Source organism: Plecotus auritus, assembly GCF_963455305.1.
Source record: "Plecotus auritus genome assembly, chromosome: 6".
NCBI classification, from domain to species: Eukaryota; Metazoa; Chordata; class Mammalia; order Chiroptera; family Vespertilionidae; genus Plecotus; species Plecotus auritus.
In genome coordinates, this window is record NC_137773.1 from 178,862,994 (window position 1) to 178,877,914 (window position 14,921).

At 59.2% G+C, this 14,921-nt stretch overlaps 1 protein-coding gene across 4 annotated transcripts in view; it reads left to right on the forward strand.

The window, feature by feature from the left end:
• The window catches only part of CCDC12 (coiled-coil domain containing 12), a 43,579-nt gene that overhangs the window by 9,772 nt on the left and 18,886 nt on the right, over positions 1-14,921 (forward strand). For all 4 annotated transcript variants that reach the window (XR_013960821.1, XR_013960822.1, XR_013960823.1 and 1 more), the window contains exon 2: positions 14,425-14,492. Coding sequence is in view for 1 of the 4 variants with exons in the window: in XM_080672422.1 (XP_080528548.1) it covers positions 14,425-14,492 (68 nt within the window). In the remaining 3 variants the exon portion in view is untranslated. The remainder of the gene's footprint in view (positions 1-14,424; positions 14,493-14,921) is intronic.

Below are 14,921 nucleotides of genomic sequence, written 5' to 3' on the forward strand. Positions count from 1 at the left end.
TTTATTCCATTTAATTACTTTACATTTAAACAGCCACCCTTGACTTATGGCTGCCTTATTGGACAGCATCTCTGAGGACTTGCTCCATCTAGCCTCACTTACGAGGATCGTGTCTCTACCTAAACTCCCGCTTATTGAAAGCTAAGAGGTTAGTGGAGACTCAGATGCCCATCAGATCAGCCTTGGAGCCTAGATTGGGACAGATTTGGAGAGGATTTGGAGTGGTCAATCTTAATGGCCAGTGTCTCCAGCAGATGCTCACCTTCTCTGTGGAGGCCCACGCTACAGTTCAGAGCAGTGTAGCTGTGAACTGCACATTTCAGCATCCAAGCACGGGGCAGTGTGGGAGGGAGCAGTGCCAAGGTAGAAGAGGGGAGCGTGCTGATACTTGCTGATGTGGGTGCATGGGGAGGGGTCCCCGGCCAGTGTGGGGTGAGGGCAGAAGAGGAGCTGGAGGGGGGCTAGCAAGTGTTGGGGGAGGTGGGGGGTGGATAGGGAAGAGCCCAGTGTGCTGGGTGAGGAGTCCGCCTTGTCTGTGTTCCTGCTCACCCCTCAGGAAGTTGCCTTCGTCTCTAACCCAATGTGGCACCTCCCCATGCTCAGCAGCCTGGCTGCAGAGTCAGCTGAGGAGGTCGTGTGTGGGGCCTTCTGCAGGCTGGCTGTCATAGCATTTACCTGGCAGTGTGTGACGGGATCTCCCTGTGAGCCCTTTGAGGTAGCTGTTGGTTTATCGCTGTTTAATCGACCAGGAAACCTGGGGCTGAAGGGATCTCATGGCGATGCAGAACTCTGTCCCCGTGTCCCTCTAGCCCTCCCCCCAGGTGTTTGAGAACGAGCAGGTCTCCATCACAGACAGAAATTGCCATCAGGTTACCTGGGGGGAGCCAGGCGCAGTGGAGAGCGTGGGCTTTGGAGCCAGGCAGATGTGGTTTCAGTCTCAGCTCTGCATCACATCTGTGGGACTCAGAACAGATCTTTAACCTCTGAGCCTTCCTCTCCTTGCCTGAAAAATCATGACAGCTCCTGACCTCACCAGTAGCTGGGAGTGCGGGGAGGGTGTCTGTGAAGTGTCTAGCTCGGGGCCTTGCACACCGGCCCTTTCTAAGGGGGAGGTGGGGTGGCCCTCCAGTCCCCTCTGCTGAGTGGCAGTGGGTGCAGCTGGCCGTTTCCATTGGAAGCAAGAGGACGTCCTGTCCCCGGCTTTTGCAGCAGAGCCCTGGGTCTTTGAAGGTGGAATTTCCCTTTAGTGTGAGGACTAGGTGACCCAGGAAGTGGATTTGCAGAGCGCAGCCACGGTGGGGTGTGTAGTCCCTGCTCTTCCCAAGGACCGACTTTCTCGGCCAGTGAGAGGGAGTGCTGTGGGCAGGCCTGTGGGGCCCCCAGCAGACACCTGTGATGAGCCAGTGTGGGGGCTCTGCATTGAGTCGTCTCGCTGAGGCCTTGACTCGTGTGACATGAAGATGTTTGCTCAGTCAGGTTCTTAGACCTCCGGTGCCTCTGGGTCTCCTTGGGAAACAGTATGCAATCTTTTCTCTGGCCCCACCCTAGACCTTCTATCTTGGGTGTAGATCTTGGTGCAGAGCCTAGAAGTCCATGCATTTTTTACGTTCCACAGATGGTTTGTTTTTCTGGAATCTCCGATCACTCTGGCTTTCTGTCACTGGAAGTTGAGCACCTCCTTCCCTGGAGCATGGCTGCCGTCCTCACTGTGGGAACTCGGCAGCCGCCCCCCAAGCACACATTTGTTGAGCACCAGCCGAGTGCCAGGGGCCTGGGTGGACAAGACTGCCTCCCTGCCTCACGAGGCGCCCACAGGAGGGGTGGCTGACGGTGTGCGTGTAACGGGGGTAAAACCAGGAACTTGTGAGGGCTCCGGTGGGAGTGTGTGGGGAGGCAGTGCAGCTGCCTGAGCATGAGGGATCTGGGTGTGGGAGGTGGGGGTGGGCCGGGGAGGAGGCAAGTGGCAGAGGGGATGCCCAGGTCTAGGGAAGAGCATTTCTGGCTGAGTAGGGAACTAGCTTGGCTTGTTGAGGGCCAGAAAGGATCTCTGGGTGGCAGGGTTAGAGTGGAGGGTTGGGGGGCAGGGTGGGGTTGAGAATAGAGAGGGCCTGGAAGGCGGGGCCACTCCATAATGGGGGTGGGGAGCCCTTGGAGGCCTGACTGTGTGGAGGGCGGAGGCCGCGGCCTTAGCCCCCCTGTGAGGCAGTGGGGGTGCTTGCTTCTGAGATGAGCCCTGCAGGGCAGAGTGGTTTTGAAGGGGAAGTCCGGGTCTGTCTTTGGCTGTGTAAGCCGAGGGTGACTGTTAGCTTTCCGCGGAGAGAGGCGGCAGGCAGGCAGGCATCTGGGCTCGGGTGGATGCTAGTGTGGGAGGGAGATGAAGCCCAGGGCTGGATGAGTTTAGACAGCAAAGGTGAAGACAGGCATTTAGGAGGAATCGCTGGAAGTTGGAGGGGTAGGGGCCAGTGATGCTGAAAGAAGCCAGGTGAGGACGAGGGGCTCTGGGCGATGAAAGGGGGTCTTACAGAAAGCCGTCTCACCGGTGATCTGATCATAACGTCCTAACTGGGCAGGTCTCGGCGGGCAGTCACACCCCTGGCACACTAACTTTTAGTGAAAGGGTTATCTTCGCCCTAAGCAAGCCCTGCCCTTGCTTCTGTGCTTCTGGGTTAGTACACCTGCCTTCGACACCTGCCGGCAGGGCCCTCTGTGCTCGACCTGGCCGAGCCTCACGTGGAGCCTCCGTCCCTCAAGGGCCTTCCCTAATCCCAGCTCCCAGCTCCCCTGGTTTCTCTCCAGTTTTGTTTTGGAGGGAACCTACAGCTTAAACTGCTGAAAGAACTCCAAGAGGAAATAGAGTTGCTGTGGTAACGACGCCCTGTGGGGAGGAAAGCCACACTCCGGCTCTTCTGACTCAGGGCTGGAAAGGGCTGTTCTGTCTAGAGAAAGCGTGTGGCTGGAGCAGAAACCTTTGTCCTCTCAAGGACAGGGCCCGCCCCCTGCACATTGTGTTCAGGGCCGGCACCTCTAGAATTCGTACAGGCTGCTTGGAGCCCTACAGAAAGCACCTGCTGGGTCCCTGCCAGGGCTCTCCAGCCTGGGTGCAGGGCCCTCTTAGGGAGTGGGAGTGCGCCTGGGTCCCTGTGGATGAGGAGCAAGTTACCTGGCTCGTCTGCACCCCTGGTGTTACTCTTATTTTCTTCTAAATATGTTTTTATTGATTTCAGAGAAGAAGGGAGAGAGAGAGAAACATCAGGGATGAGAGGGAATCATTGATTGGCTGCCTCCTGCACGCCCCATGCTGGGGATGGAGCCCGCATCCTGAGCATGTGCCCTGACCAGGAATTGAACTGTGACCTCCTGGTTCATAGGTCGATGCTCAGCCACCTAGCTACACCGGCCTAACTCTTACTGTGGAGTGCCAGCTGAGTGAGGGTAGACTGGGATCAGCAGGGAAACTGAGCCGTGTGCCATCAGCTATAATATAATGTGCCCCTATGCGCCATGGATAGGAGGGAGGGCTGGCAGCAGGGCACGGGGTGGGGGGGTGACACTTGCCCACAGTAGGCTACATGGAGAAGGGGGCTTCTGAACCCACTGAATGAATGCATGGTCTCTGCTTTATCTCACTGGTTGGCATTGGGGTCATGTCCCCACGTGGGCTCTCTGTGTAAATTGGCAGAGGGGCTGAGAAAATACTTGCCGAGGGATCGAGTGGAGGGCTGGTAGGGCAATAGCTGTTTGGAGGTGTGGAACTGGGGGAGGGGCAGGAGCAGGAGCAGGGCAGGCCAGAGTGGAGGTGGTCTGAACTTGGGGAGATCATCTGTGTACGCCCTCCCCAGCCCAGGGACCTCACCCCACACACTGCGGCTAGCCTTTTCTGACTTGGACTCATGTTCTGCATTCATGTAGGGTCCGCCCTTCTAAACTGGGCAGCTCAGGGCAAGGGCTGGGTCTTCCTCTGGGCGACACTGGTGGCAGCTGGGTGACCGGAGGGAAGAGAAGGGCCTGCGTGCAGGGAGGCATGTGCCTCTCTTCGGCAGGGGGTGGGGCAGTGGGCATCATCTGGGCAGTGGATTCCATGGCCTCACGCTGCGGTCACAGGGAGCATCCGGCTCTGCTGTCCTCATCACCCGACGCGGTGGTTGCCCACTGAGGAGGACTCGCCCAGCCATCCCCGGGCTCCCTCGTGTGAGGCCCCTGCAGCCTAGGAGCCTGCCTTCTCAGCCTCTCGGCCCAGCACACGGTTAGAAACACCCGGGCTTCTGCAGGAAATAGATACGCGTAGGTGAGGGCTAAAAGAGCTTGTGTAAGCAGTATTTCTCCCACAGATGTGCCGGGCCTGACTTGCAGTTTAAATTTGGTTTTAATTAGGATTTATCACTTGTAGATCGCACCAGGGAGGAGACAGCTAGCTGTCTTACCTTGCCTTCTTAGACTGTGACACTCCGAGAAGCAGCCGATCAGAGGTTAAAATAGCTCCTAGGAGCAGCACACTTTGTTGCTCTGTAAACCCCTGGCTTGTCTGGGAATAGACTTGTAAATAATTTGCTTTTCTAGCTCAGGTCCCATGTTGGGGCCTGTGTTGGGATGGAAGCAGGGGAGGCTGGACCGCAGGCCTGGTTAGCACCCACTGCCGAGTGGCTGTTGTGATGGACTTGGGCTGGCGGGGTGCTGGGACCCAGCCCACAGATCACTTGTCCTGAGCCCAGCTTCTCCATTGCAAAGTGGTTGCCTGCTGTCCTCCCAGGGTCTCCCTGTGGGTTGGGTGAGCTCTTTCTGCCCCCAAGAACCAGCGTGAACGTGGGGTGCGGGCACTGGGCGGCTCATAGAGTGACCTGGGCACTCAAGTTCCAGTCGCCTTCCAGTGGCTCCAGCAGCAGGTCAAGTGGGCAGACCAGCCGGCGTGAGTCCAGAGGCCTGCGGTTCCGCATGAGCTCTTGCCCTTCTCATGCCCCACACCACCTGGGCCGCCCGTGTCCTTCAGGACGCTTACGTTGCCTGAGAGATTGCTCTGTCTCCTCATCAGGCCTGCTCTGTCCAGAGCTCACCCTGGTGACCACAGCAGGTCCTCAGGCAGCTTGGTGTGGCCTCATACGGTCACTTCCTCCACTGGGTCAGCCTCTGGAGGGGTGTGGTCTGGCCCAGGGGCGCCTCAGCTGGCCATGTGGTAGAAGCATGGCCTGGGAGAGGGCAGGCTCCTGGGAGATTGGGATTTGGTGGGTCTGTTTATAACTGGTTCCTCCTGTGTGGATGATACTTGAGGCCTTTGCAGCCCCAACAGTTTGTGGTTCTCTTACTTCTCTCACTTGGTAGGGATGGCCCTGTCACACTTCTCTGGCTCCTGTGCAGAGAAAGCACACCCAAGCCTGGGGCTGTTGGAGAGTTTTGGAAGCATGATGCCATCAGAAGACCTCAGTTTAAAGGCTGACCGTCTCTTAGGAGTGGTGAGCCATTGGGTAAATCCTTAGTTCTGACTTGGGTTTGGAGGGGCTGGTAATACCTGGTCCGGGTAGTTGTGCACTAGAGGGAGGGGGCAGCTTTGGGAGCGCTGCGTGGCATGTGGAAGGGAGCTCCAGGCAGACTCACAGGCAGCTGCCCGCTGCCGGCCTGGAAGTAAGAAGGTGGCTCTCGGTCATTTCCACTCGTTTTTTTCAGTGGCTTCCACCAGTGACCTTTGCCCTTTTCTTTCTGGTAGTTTCTGAATGTCCTTTATAAATAACCTGCTAATCCCATTGTTGCCGCCTCCCTGCCGTCCCTGGACTGATGATGCTGGTTCTCAGTGCTTGTGGGCTCAAGTCTGGAGCCGGGCTGGCCTTCCCCTCTTTCCTGCTGCACCAGCTCCCCGGCTGGACGCAGGCTCAGGCTACCCCGCTCCTTCTGGTCACTCCAGCACTCCCTGCCCTGCCCGTTCCCTCTTCCCAGCAGGGACAGCCTGCTCCCTCTCAGGTGAGCGTGAGCTCAGGTGTCTCAGCTTAGTCACTGGGCACTCCCAGAGCACCAGGAAGCCAGGGCGCTCACGTTGGACAGCCGCATGGAGCCTGTGCATTCACCTATCTGCTTCCTCTCCCACCTGGCCCTGAGCTCCGAGGGCGGCAGTCCTGTCCCGTCACCTTGTTGTCTGCCAGGTGACAAGCCCAGAGAAGCTCTGCAAATACTTGAATGAGGAAAGGAAGGAACTGGGCAGAGTGTGGGAGTTGGCTGGGCTGAGGGTTTTCTCAGGGAAAAGCAGACTTGCCCTGAGGGAAGAGTCCAGAGACTTACTTAGCCTGCCGGCTGCAGTCCTGGCACCCGACGAGCTCCCCTGTGTGAAGTCTGTCAGATAACTAAGTTTCCAGAACCTGTCGTTTACGCATGGACTAGGGGTGCTTTGACATTGGTCCACGTGGGAAAGAGCTGCTCATTTTAGTTGGTCACAGGCTGGGTAAGCTAGTGCTGGGATGTGGCCAACAGGAGGCCTGATGTGGTCTTGTTGGCAGCTCTGGGGAGCTCTTTGGGGGAGCCCAGAATTGGTGTCAGCAGGCCTGTGTGCCTAGGCTGTGTGTGGGAGGTGAAGGGTGTCACTTTCAGGAGCCGCTCCCTGGGGTGTTCAGCTTGCTCTTTGCATCGGGCCCAAGGACGGTGAGCACAGGAACCAGGCTGCCTCCTCCCGCGGCTCAGCCTCAGAACCCCGTCTGCTGCGGCTCCTGTGCGAGGGGAAGCCTGTTTGCTTTCCAGCCGGCAGGTCAGACATCAGCGGCGTGTCCTCAGGACCAGAGAGTGTGGGTGTCGGTTCCATTCCCCCAGACGGACCAGCTGGGCCTCCCTGCCTGATGACTCGGCTGCCTACTGTGAGGATGGGCAGGGGTCCGGGCCACGCCCAGAGCTCCCTGAGGAGGACGGATACCTGGACATCTGCTCCTCCTCTCATCCCCCCGTGAGAGGAAGTCCTGGTGGTGGTGAGTGGGCTTCGTGGCAGGAGCCGTTGTGCCCTTCAAAAAAGGGAAGTGGTGGGGCCGGGTGAGAGGGTGGGAGGTGACCTCGTGGTCACCATCAGTTAGTTTCTCAACTGAAATGTTCTCTCTGAATTGGGGGATGTGTGGCCTGATGGGAGGGCACGCGGCCTGCAGTGCAGCTACTGGCTGGGCCTCTGGGCCCAGTTGGGGCTGCAGGAGGGACCTGGTGTATGCAGGTCTGTCTGCCCTCCTCTCCTCTCAGCATTGCTGGTTAGTGTTTTGTGTGTGTGTTTTTTAAAGCCTGAGAAAGGTCATAAGACATTGCCTAGCTGTGTTGGGCGTGAGGGCCAGCCATGGTTTCCTGCTTTCCCGTTGAGCCAGGGGAAAGCCAGGCGAAGGCCAGGCAGGTCTGTTCAGGGTGTGAGTAATGTTAAGACAGTGAGCGCCAGACAGCTGGGTTCCTCGAGTTGCTTTTGTTTTAAAATCATTTCGTTATTAAATCATTTTGACTGCAGAATTAAAGGAAGTGCAGAAATGCTTTCCACAGTTGGGTTGTGTAGCCGTGAGGTCCTTGGCCACGGTCGAGCTCACGGTCTGGGTGTGGGTTCTGTGCCCCTGGTGTGTCATCTTCACGGCGCCGCCCATCAGGCTGCTCTTTTAGGGACCACTGTGGCCTCGCAGAGCCGCTGACCTGCCTGACGGTGCCCGGCAGGCCGGACTCGCCTCGTAGCTCTCGCTCTCCCACGGGGGAGACGCAGCCCCAGAGGGTCACCCGCTCTTACTCCTCGCGATGCTCTTCTGGGTGGGAGTTGCTCCTGGTGGCTGGGTCACGCCCCTCGAGTGTCCCCAAGAGGAGATGTCAGCCTGGTGGTTGTGAAGGGGCTGTGGCAGCTGTGATGCTGAGGTGCCATTAGGCCCCAGTGAGACCGCCTGTGTGTGAGGGGGAGCAGGGTTCGAGCAGAGCGCTGGGCAGTCTAGACCTGAGCCTCCCCTAACCCTTGGGCCCTACAGCACTGAGTGTGAGCCTGGGTGGGTTAACTGCACCCCATTTTTCTCATGTGCGAAAGGAGAAAGCAGTTCTGACCTTACTAGATTTCTAGATGACTAATTACGTAATACTGGTAATTTAATTAACAAAATGATTAATTGCCTGGTGTACTGTCATGACTGCTGTTATTGCAGAGATGAATGGCAGTTGGGTCCAGCCCTCTCCAGAGCTCCCCTTTACTGGGAAGTCTAATTTCAGGGAACCTAGTTAGAGGTGACCCCTGCCACAGCCCTAAGAAGTGGGCATGGTTGGGATTTCCCCCTCATTTTACAGGAAAAGAAGATGATGTTGGAGGGAGGCCAGGACAGATACTACGGGTAAGGAGCAGATGTGTGGCAGCAGAGAGCTAGGTTGCCCGTTGTCTGCGTCCCCAAACTGAGAAGAAGCGTGTGGGGTCTGACACGCACAGACCTGAGTTAGGTCTGCACTCGGCCCCTGGATCCGTGGGGCAAGCCCGTTGGGAGTCCGGCGCTGTTGGGAGGCTGAAACAAGGTGGGGGAGAACTTTATCTCTAAGGGGGATCACCTGTGAGTCCTGCTTCTCCCAGTGTGGAGAGGTTCACCCATTCATCCCTTCACTATTGCTCCACCTGCTGCTGTGTGCCAGGTGCTGGGAGCAGTGACGGACAGACCTCTGGAGTGTCCGACCTAGGAGGGAAGGCAGAGGGAGGCAGAACCTGGTGACAGCACACGCAGCTGCATCAGTGCCGGGACAGTTGTCAGAGGCCTGCCTGGAAGAAAGGCCTGCTGACATGGGTGCAGCCTGCAGCCTGCAGCCCGCACAGGAAGGCGCTGAAACCCACCGGGGTTTTGTGGTGGGTGCAGAGCCAGGCTTCTGTGGGGGAGCTCACAGGTGTGCCTGTTCCTGCAGCCGGGGGCCTCTGGTCACTCATCCCTGAGGGAATCAGTCATTCTTCATTTGAGCCTCATTTGTAAAAATCAAAAGTTTGTCATCTACAGAAACTTGGCAAAAAATAAAGTGCTATTCCGTTCGCACGTTGCTACATTTAAAATGTCGGATGTACGCCGAAACCGGTTTGGCTCAGTGGATAGAGCGTCGGCCTGAGGACTCAAGGGTCCCCGGTTCGATTCCGGTCAAGGGCATGTACCTTGGTTGCGGGCACATCCCCAGTGGGAGGTGTGCAGGAGGCAGCTGATCGATGTTTCTCTCTCATCGATGTTTCTAGCTCTCTATCCCTCTCCCTTCCTCTCTGTAAAAAATCAATAAAATATATTTAAAAAAAAAATGTCGGGTGTAGATCATTTTTTCTGATGGCTGGTCTGACAGTAATGGGCCTTCCGTGTCCCAGGCTGGACCTGGGCCTTGGATCCTGGGTCCCTGTTAAGTCTCTGTAGTTCCTGGAAGTCAACAGGGTGCCTGCTTTCTTGGGTTCGGGGGTGGGGGTTAGGGCAGGATGGTGGTGGTGAAAACAGGGAACATCTGGTTTCCAGGAAGATGCAGCAAGGGTCAGAGGTCAGGGTTCAAGTTAGGCCCATTGCTGATGGACATTAGGGGTCGGAACCCCCAGGATGCCATTTCCCACAGTGGGTGTCACGTGGGGTCCTGCATGAGACAGTGGACTCAAGTTATCATGTTTAACCCTCAGCACCCTCTCACGGGAGGAAACCGCCTCCAGAGGTCCCGCCACTGGTCAGCAGCGAACTGACACTGACTGCCCACCTGCCTGTCCAGGCGTGCTGGCTGGCTGCCTCCACACCACAGCCCCCTACGGGGACAGCCCCCCTACCCCCCTACGGGGGACAGCCCCACGGGAGTTTGGAGCCTGCCTGGCTGCCCAGGGGGAGCTGTTCCAGGCCGGCTGTGTGAAGGCACTCGGCGTGACCTTGTGAGGGCTTCTTTCCTATTGGGCCATGGAGCAGTAGGCGGGGCCCTTTAAGCCTGGGCACGCTCTCAGGGCACACTCCCAGTGCTAGCTGTTCCCTCTGCCGCCCTTCCCCTGTGTCCCCTGCCCCTGCTCCCACTCAGCCTCTCCAGACACCCCATGTGCCACCCACAGATCCACCTCACCTCTCCCCTGCCCCCACACACACACCATGCTGTTGACACTTCCCTTCCCTCCTCTGGGTCACTACCCCCTTGAGAAGCTGAAGAACTGTGGGTTTTTACTCCAGAAAACGAGCCTTTTCCCAGCGGTCCTGTGTGTGTCTGGTCGTTGGCCTCTGGGATCCTGTCCACGCCCCAAGGCTGGGTGCCCCCTTGGTGTGTGAACACTCGGTGCCCACTTGTTCTTTCTCAGCACCCAGGTGGGTGCCTGGCACAGGGCGCAGGTCAGTGGCCGTCTGACAGTCTGCGGGAAGGGTTTCTCCCGTCTCCGGAGTGCGACTGGTTTCCCATGTGCACTTGTGGCAAGAATAAGACCAGACCTGGCTTGGGGCCAGCTGTCCACCTTCCTCGGCCACAGGCAGGACGGCAGCAGTCATCTGGCGCAGGCCCTGTGGTGGGGTGCCGATGGGGGGTCCACCCTGCCTCTGCCGAGGAGTGAGCCCTCTTTTCCACTGCCCAGACCTTGCCAGGCACGGGACCCTCGGCCTTTGTCTTCACCAGCCTTCGTCAGACTCCAGGCATCAGGCCTCGCCCAGTCGGCCCGAAAGCGGCCACACCCTTTCTTTTTGTTCCCTGAGTGCCACCGCCTTTTTAGTGCAAGGCCCCTTATTCTCCATCGCCTCAGACTCCTCCCTGTTGCTCAGAGCACTCAGGCACCCCGTGTCCTACCCCACTGCCACTGACCCCGTCCCGGCTCTTATCTGCAGCCCTGTCCCCAGTTTCCTACTGTCCTCCCAGCCTCCGGCTCCCTGCCCTTGGCTCCCTCCACTTGTGAGCCTTTAGGGACTGCTCACCCCTCGGGAGAGCAGTGACCCTCTGCCCGCCTCTGAGTCTGATTCTTGGTGAAGCACCGTGTGGGGAATCAGATCTGCCCCGTGCAGACTGTCTGACGTCAGAAGTTACACACTGCCCGCCCGGCTAGAGTTGCAGCGAGAGCAGGTGAGAAGGGAGAAGGTGAGAGCTCAGCACGACCTTTGCAGACACAAACAGTCTGGCCTGTTGTCTGGAAGCATCTCTGCAGCCCTTTCCTTCCTGTCCGGGCCAGACTCCCCCTGCCCTCAGGGTCTGCTGCCTCGGCCACCCAGCCGCAGGCTTTCTCCTTAGCCCAGGCCGTCATTTCTGCACCAGTGCATAGCATCAGGCTGCTCGTCCTGTTTCCATAGATAAGGAAACGGGTCACAGCACAGCAGCATGAAGCATGGCTTGCTACCTGCGTTCTGGCCCAGAGCCCGCAGCTCTACCACTAGGTGTGCCCCCTGGAGCAGTGTCAGGCCCATGGGCACAGGTGGGTAAGAGAAGCATTTGTTCTCCAGGAATTCGCCAGCTACTGGGCAGGGTGGGCACAGGGCCAGGTAGTCCTAGCAGCAAACTGAGTGCCAGGGGCCCAGAGTCGGGCCTGCAGCCTGCCTGCGTCACTGCCTGCCCAGGAGGGTCAGACCTCCCTCCTCCCTCCCCCAGCCCCTGGGCAGTAGAGAGCTGGCAGTTCTGTGCCCAGGCTTGGAGGTGGTGTAGGAGAAGGGAAGTAAGAACAGGCCTGGGAGGGAAGGAGAGGCACAGAGATTTGGGAGGGGGGTGTTTAAGGGGGCGTTAGGCAGTGAGTTGCATTTCAGGGTCTCGGGTGGGTGGGGCGTCTAGGTCCCCTGAGATTCTGTGCACCCAGGCCCCGCCTGCCTGTGCTCCTCCCACGGGTATCCTCCAGTCTGAGGGCACATGGCCAGCTCTGAAGGTGGGAGCCTGGGAGAGGGCGGGGTCCGGTCTGTTTCTAGAAGCCAAGTGCCACTCTTGACTCTCATCCCCTTGGTGAGGGTGCAGGGTGTCGGGAGGACCTCTGTGACTTGGGCAAATCCTTCCCCTTTACTGAAGGCCACTTGCCAGGCTCCCTGCGGAAGTGAGGGACCTGAGGGTGGTTGTCCTGCCAGCCCTTCTGTTCTGAGCCTGAGCCTCCCGGGCTGGGGCTGGGGCTGGGACTGGGGACTCTGAGGCTTGTGTGACCGCTGCCCCTTCCCAGGCAGGGAGGGTCCTGCCTTGTGACCTAGGCCAGTAGCGCTTAAAAGCTGTGTCCTGTCTGCACCGCTGTTCAGCAGGAAGGTGGTCCCGTGCCCGCGCATTTGTGGGGCCTGTTTCTCTGGTCACCTGCCTTTGCCCAGGCGTGGATCTTCATGGTTCTTGAGTCCCTGCTCATGGCACAGCACCAGACTGGGGCCCTCCTTACCCTCACCCTGTCTGCAGAGCTAATGCTGCACCCACCCGCCAAACTGCTGGGCCTTTAAAACTGTTCTTTAGATAGTTGGGTGTTTCCCATTTTGTTAATGAATAACTTGTCCTTTGCCAGGCACTTGAGTGTCTCTGGGAGTCCAGGCAGTGGCAGCCACGGCTGCTTAGTGGCCCTTGCTCAGGGCTGGGAAGGGACATGGTGTTTGCAGAGGTTGCTCCCAAAGGCTGTTCCCGCAGTCCCCGCCTCTCTACCAGCCGGCCCCGGCCCCGGTTAGCCCCATGGAAGGGAGCCTTCCGGGCGGGGGAAAGCTGAGCCGCCTCTTCTCTTCCACCTGGTCCTTCCTCGCCAAGGGAGGCGCCATCACCCCTTCCCCGTGGCAAGCACCTCTGGCCACCAGGGAGCCTGCAGCTGGCAGTGGCAAGGAGCTTTGTTTGAATGTCCTGCTTCTGGCTGGCTTCATCGGCCAGCACTCAGTCAGGGAGGGGGTGTGGGTCAGGCCCCAGCAGCCCTGGGGGCCGGGGAGAAGTCTAGCTTGCTTCTCAGTTACGAGGGCTCCATTCCCTCCTTGGCCATCCCGTGAATGCCTCTGGCCCAGCAGGGTGGGCAGGCTCCTGGAAAGGCCTCTGGTCCTCCCTCCCTCCGCACCCCGTCTCCCCTCTCCTCCTTTCTGTGTCAGCCCCACCTGCCTTGACAGCCTACCGGCATTCACCTTCACCTTCACCTTCGCTGCTACTCCCGTCACCTGTGTGTGCTTCAGGCCACACCCGCCTTTGCTTAAGCCCTGCTCCCCTCCCTCCCGGAATGTCCTCCTTCCTCCTGTCTCCCATCTTGCCCACCCTCAGTAGAAACCCCCTTCCCGTAGAACCACGTTGACCTCTCTAGCTGCGGTCACTCATTCCTGCTGCCTGTCCAAGAGACCAGGCTGCCGGGCTGAGAGCGCGAGGGGGCATCTCAGTCTGTTCACATCTCCACACCCCTCCCTGGGCGGGCTTCCAGCCTGGTTTCGGTGTCTTCCCTCCGTAGGTGTGTGGCTGGGAGTGGCGGGTCTGCTCGCACTCGGGGTTGGCATGGTGAACCTGGCAGGAAGTGACTCAAAGCCCGTGTCAGTCGTGGGGGCACACTCGACTCCTAGGAGCACAGGGCAGGCAGCTGTCAGTTCTGATTTATGTGTCCGTGCCAGCCTGCTCTTATCTTCGTCACAGCAGTCCCTGTGGAGGCCTGCCGCTGTCTCCTCCGAGCACCCTGCAGTGGGTCAAGGCAGGTCCTTGGGGGGAAGTGACACTGACCCCCCTGGGGCTCCCCCCTTGTGCAGGCAGATCCCGGACAGGCTCTGTTCTGGAGCCTCTCACATGCTCCGAGGGCAGGCCACGCATTCGGACAGCCATGTGGCCGCACACACACCCTGCGTGTACGTTGTGTGTGGGTGAGGCTGACCTCACAGCCGTAGTCGTGGAGTGCGGGGAGCCCAGCAGAGCTTGCGCTGCAGCTGGGAGCAGCACGCAGTGCCCTCCTTGGGGCCTGGTGCGCCTGAGTGCAGGCATACTGCCACGGCCGCGATGAGAGTGACCTCTACTCACAGAGAGGTCGGGCAGCAGGGAGACGGGTTTACAGAAGCTTTTCCCATAGACATTTCAGCTAGTTCCCCTTCCTGTTTCCCGAGGACATTGCAGGGGTGAGTGGTTACAGGCCTGGTCTGAGGTTGAGTTATGCTACTCCTGACGGGAACCACAGAGGTGTTTCTGGGAGGAAGGTCCGGGGCCCGACCTCCCCGGATGCTGGTGGCTGCTCTTCCCTAGTCTCCCAGCTCAGCCGGTGGCTCTATTCAGACCCAGGAAGGTGCTGGTGGCCTGGCAGCGTGGGCCCGCTGTGGCAGCGACCAGTTTCCTTCTCACCACCTGAAGCCTCCTGGCTCCTGCCAGTGGTCTGAGGGCCTCGGGCCTGGGCCTGGACTGGGTGGTGGGTTTTTAACTCTGCCGGGAGTTGAGGGCGAGGAGGGCGGCATCAGCGCGGTGGCGGCAGTTACAGCGGCCCGTGCCCGCTCGGAGGCTGGAGCTCCTGGCCTGGGTGTCTGCCTCCCGAGGTCTATTCCTCATTCGCTGCCCAGGCGCTGTGGGCTGGAAGTAGGAACGTTCTCTGAGCAGCTGGTTCTCTCCCTTGCTTTGCAGGACAAGGAAGATGCGGAGCCAAAGACCAAGCAGCTTAGAGAAGGGGAGGAGGAGGGCGAGAAGCACAGGTAATGCCCGCTCGCAGCTCCCTGCCCTCCTCTCTTCCAGCCCCTGTTGGTTTCACGTCCTCCCACTCTGCGTTCAGCCTCTGCCGTTCCTTCCTCACCGCCCCATGCTGCCCGGTCAGACCTGCAACCGCCCCCCTTGTCCCGGGCTGGAGCCTGCTGCACCCGCCCCCACTGGCCCTCTGACCCTCAGCCACCAGCCTTTCCCGCTGACCCCACATTCTGTCTCCTCGCTCTCCAAGCCCTCTCGTGGCTTGGCTCTACAGCACCTGCAGAACCGGCTCCAAACCGCCCTGGTGTGTGAGCTAGCGGGGCCAGCGGGCTGGGCCTGCCTCCTGTTTCCCTTAGCCACCGGCCACTCAGCGTTTCCCGACGTGTCATCTCTGAGCTGTCCCAGCCCGGCTCTCCTTTCCTGGTCCCCCTGACGTCCGG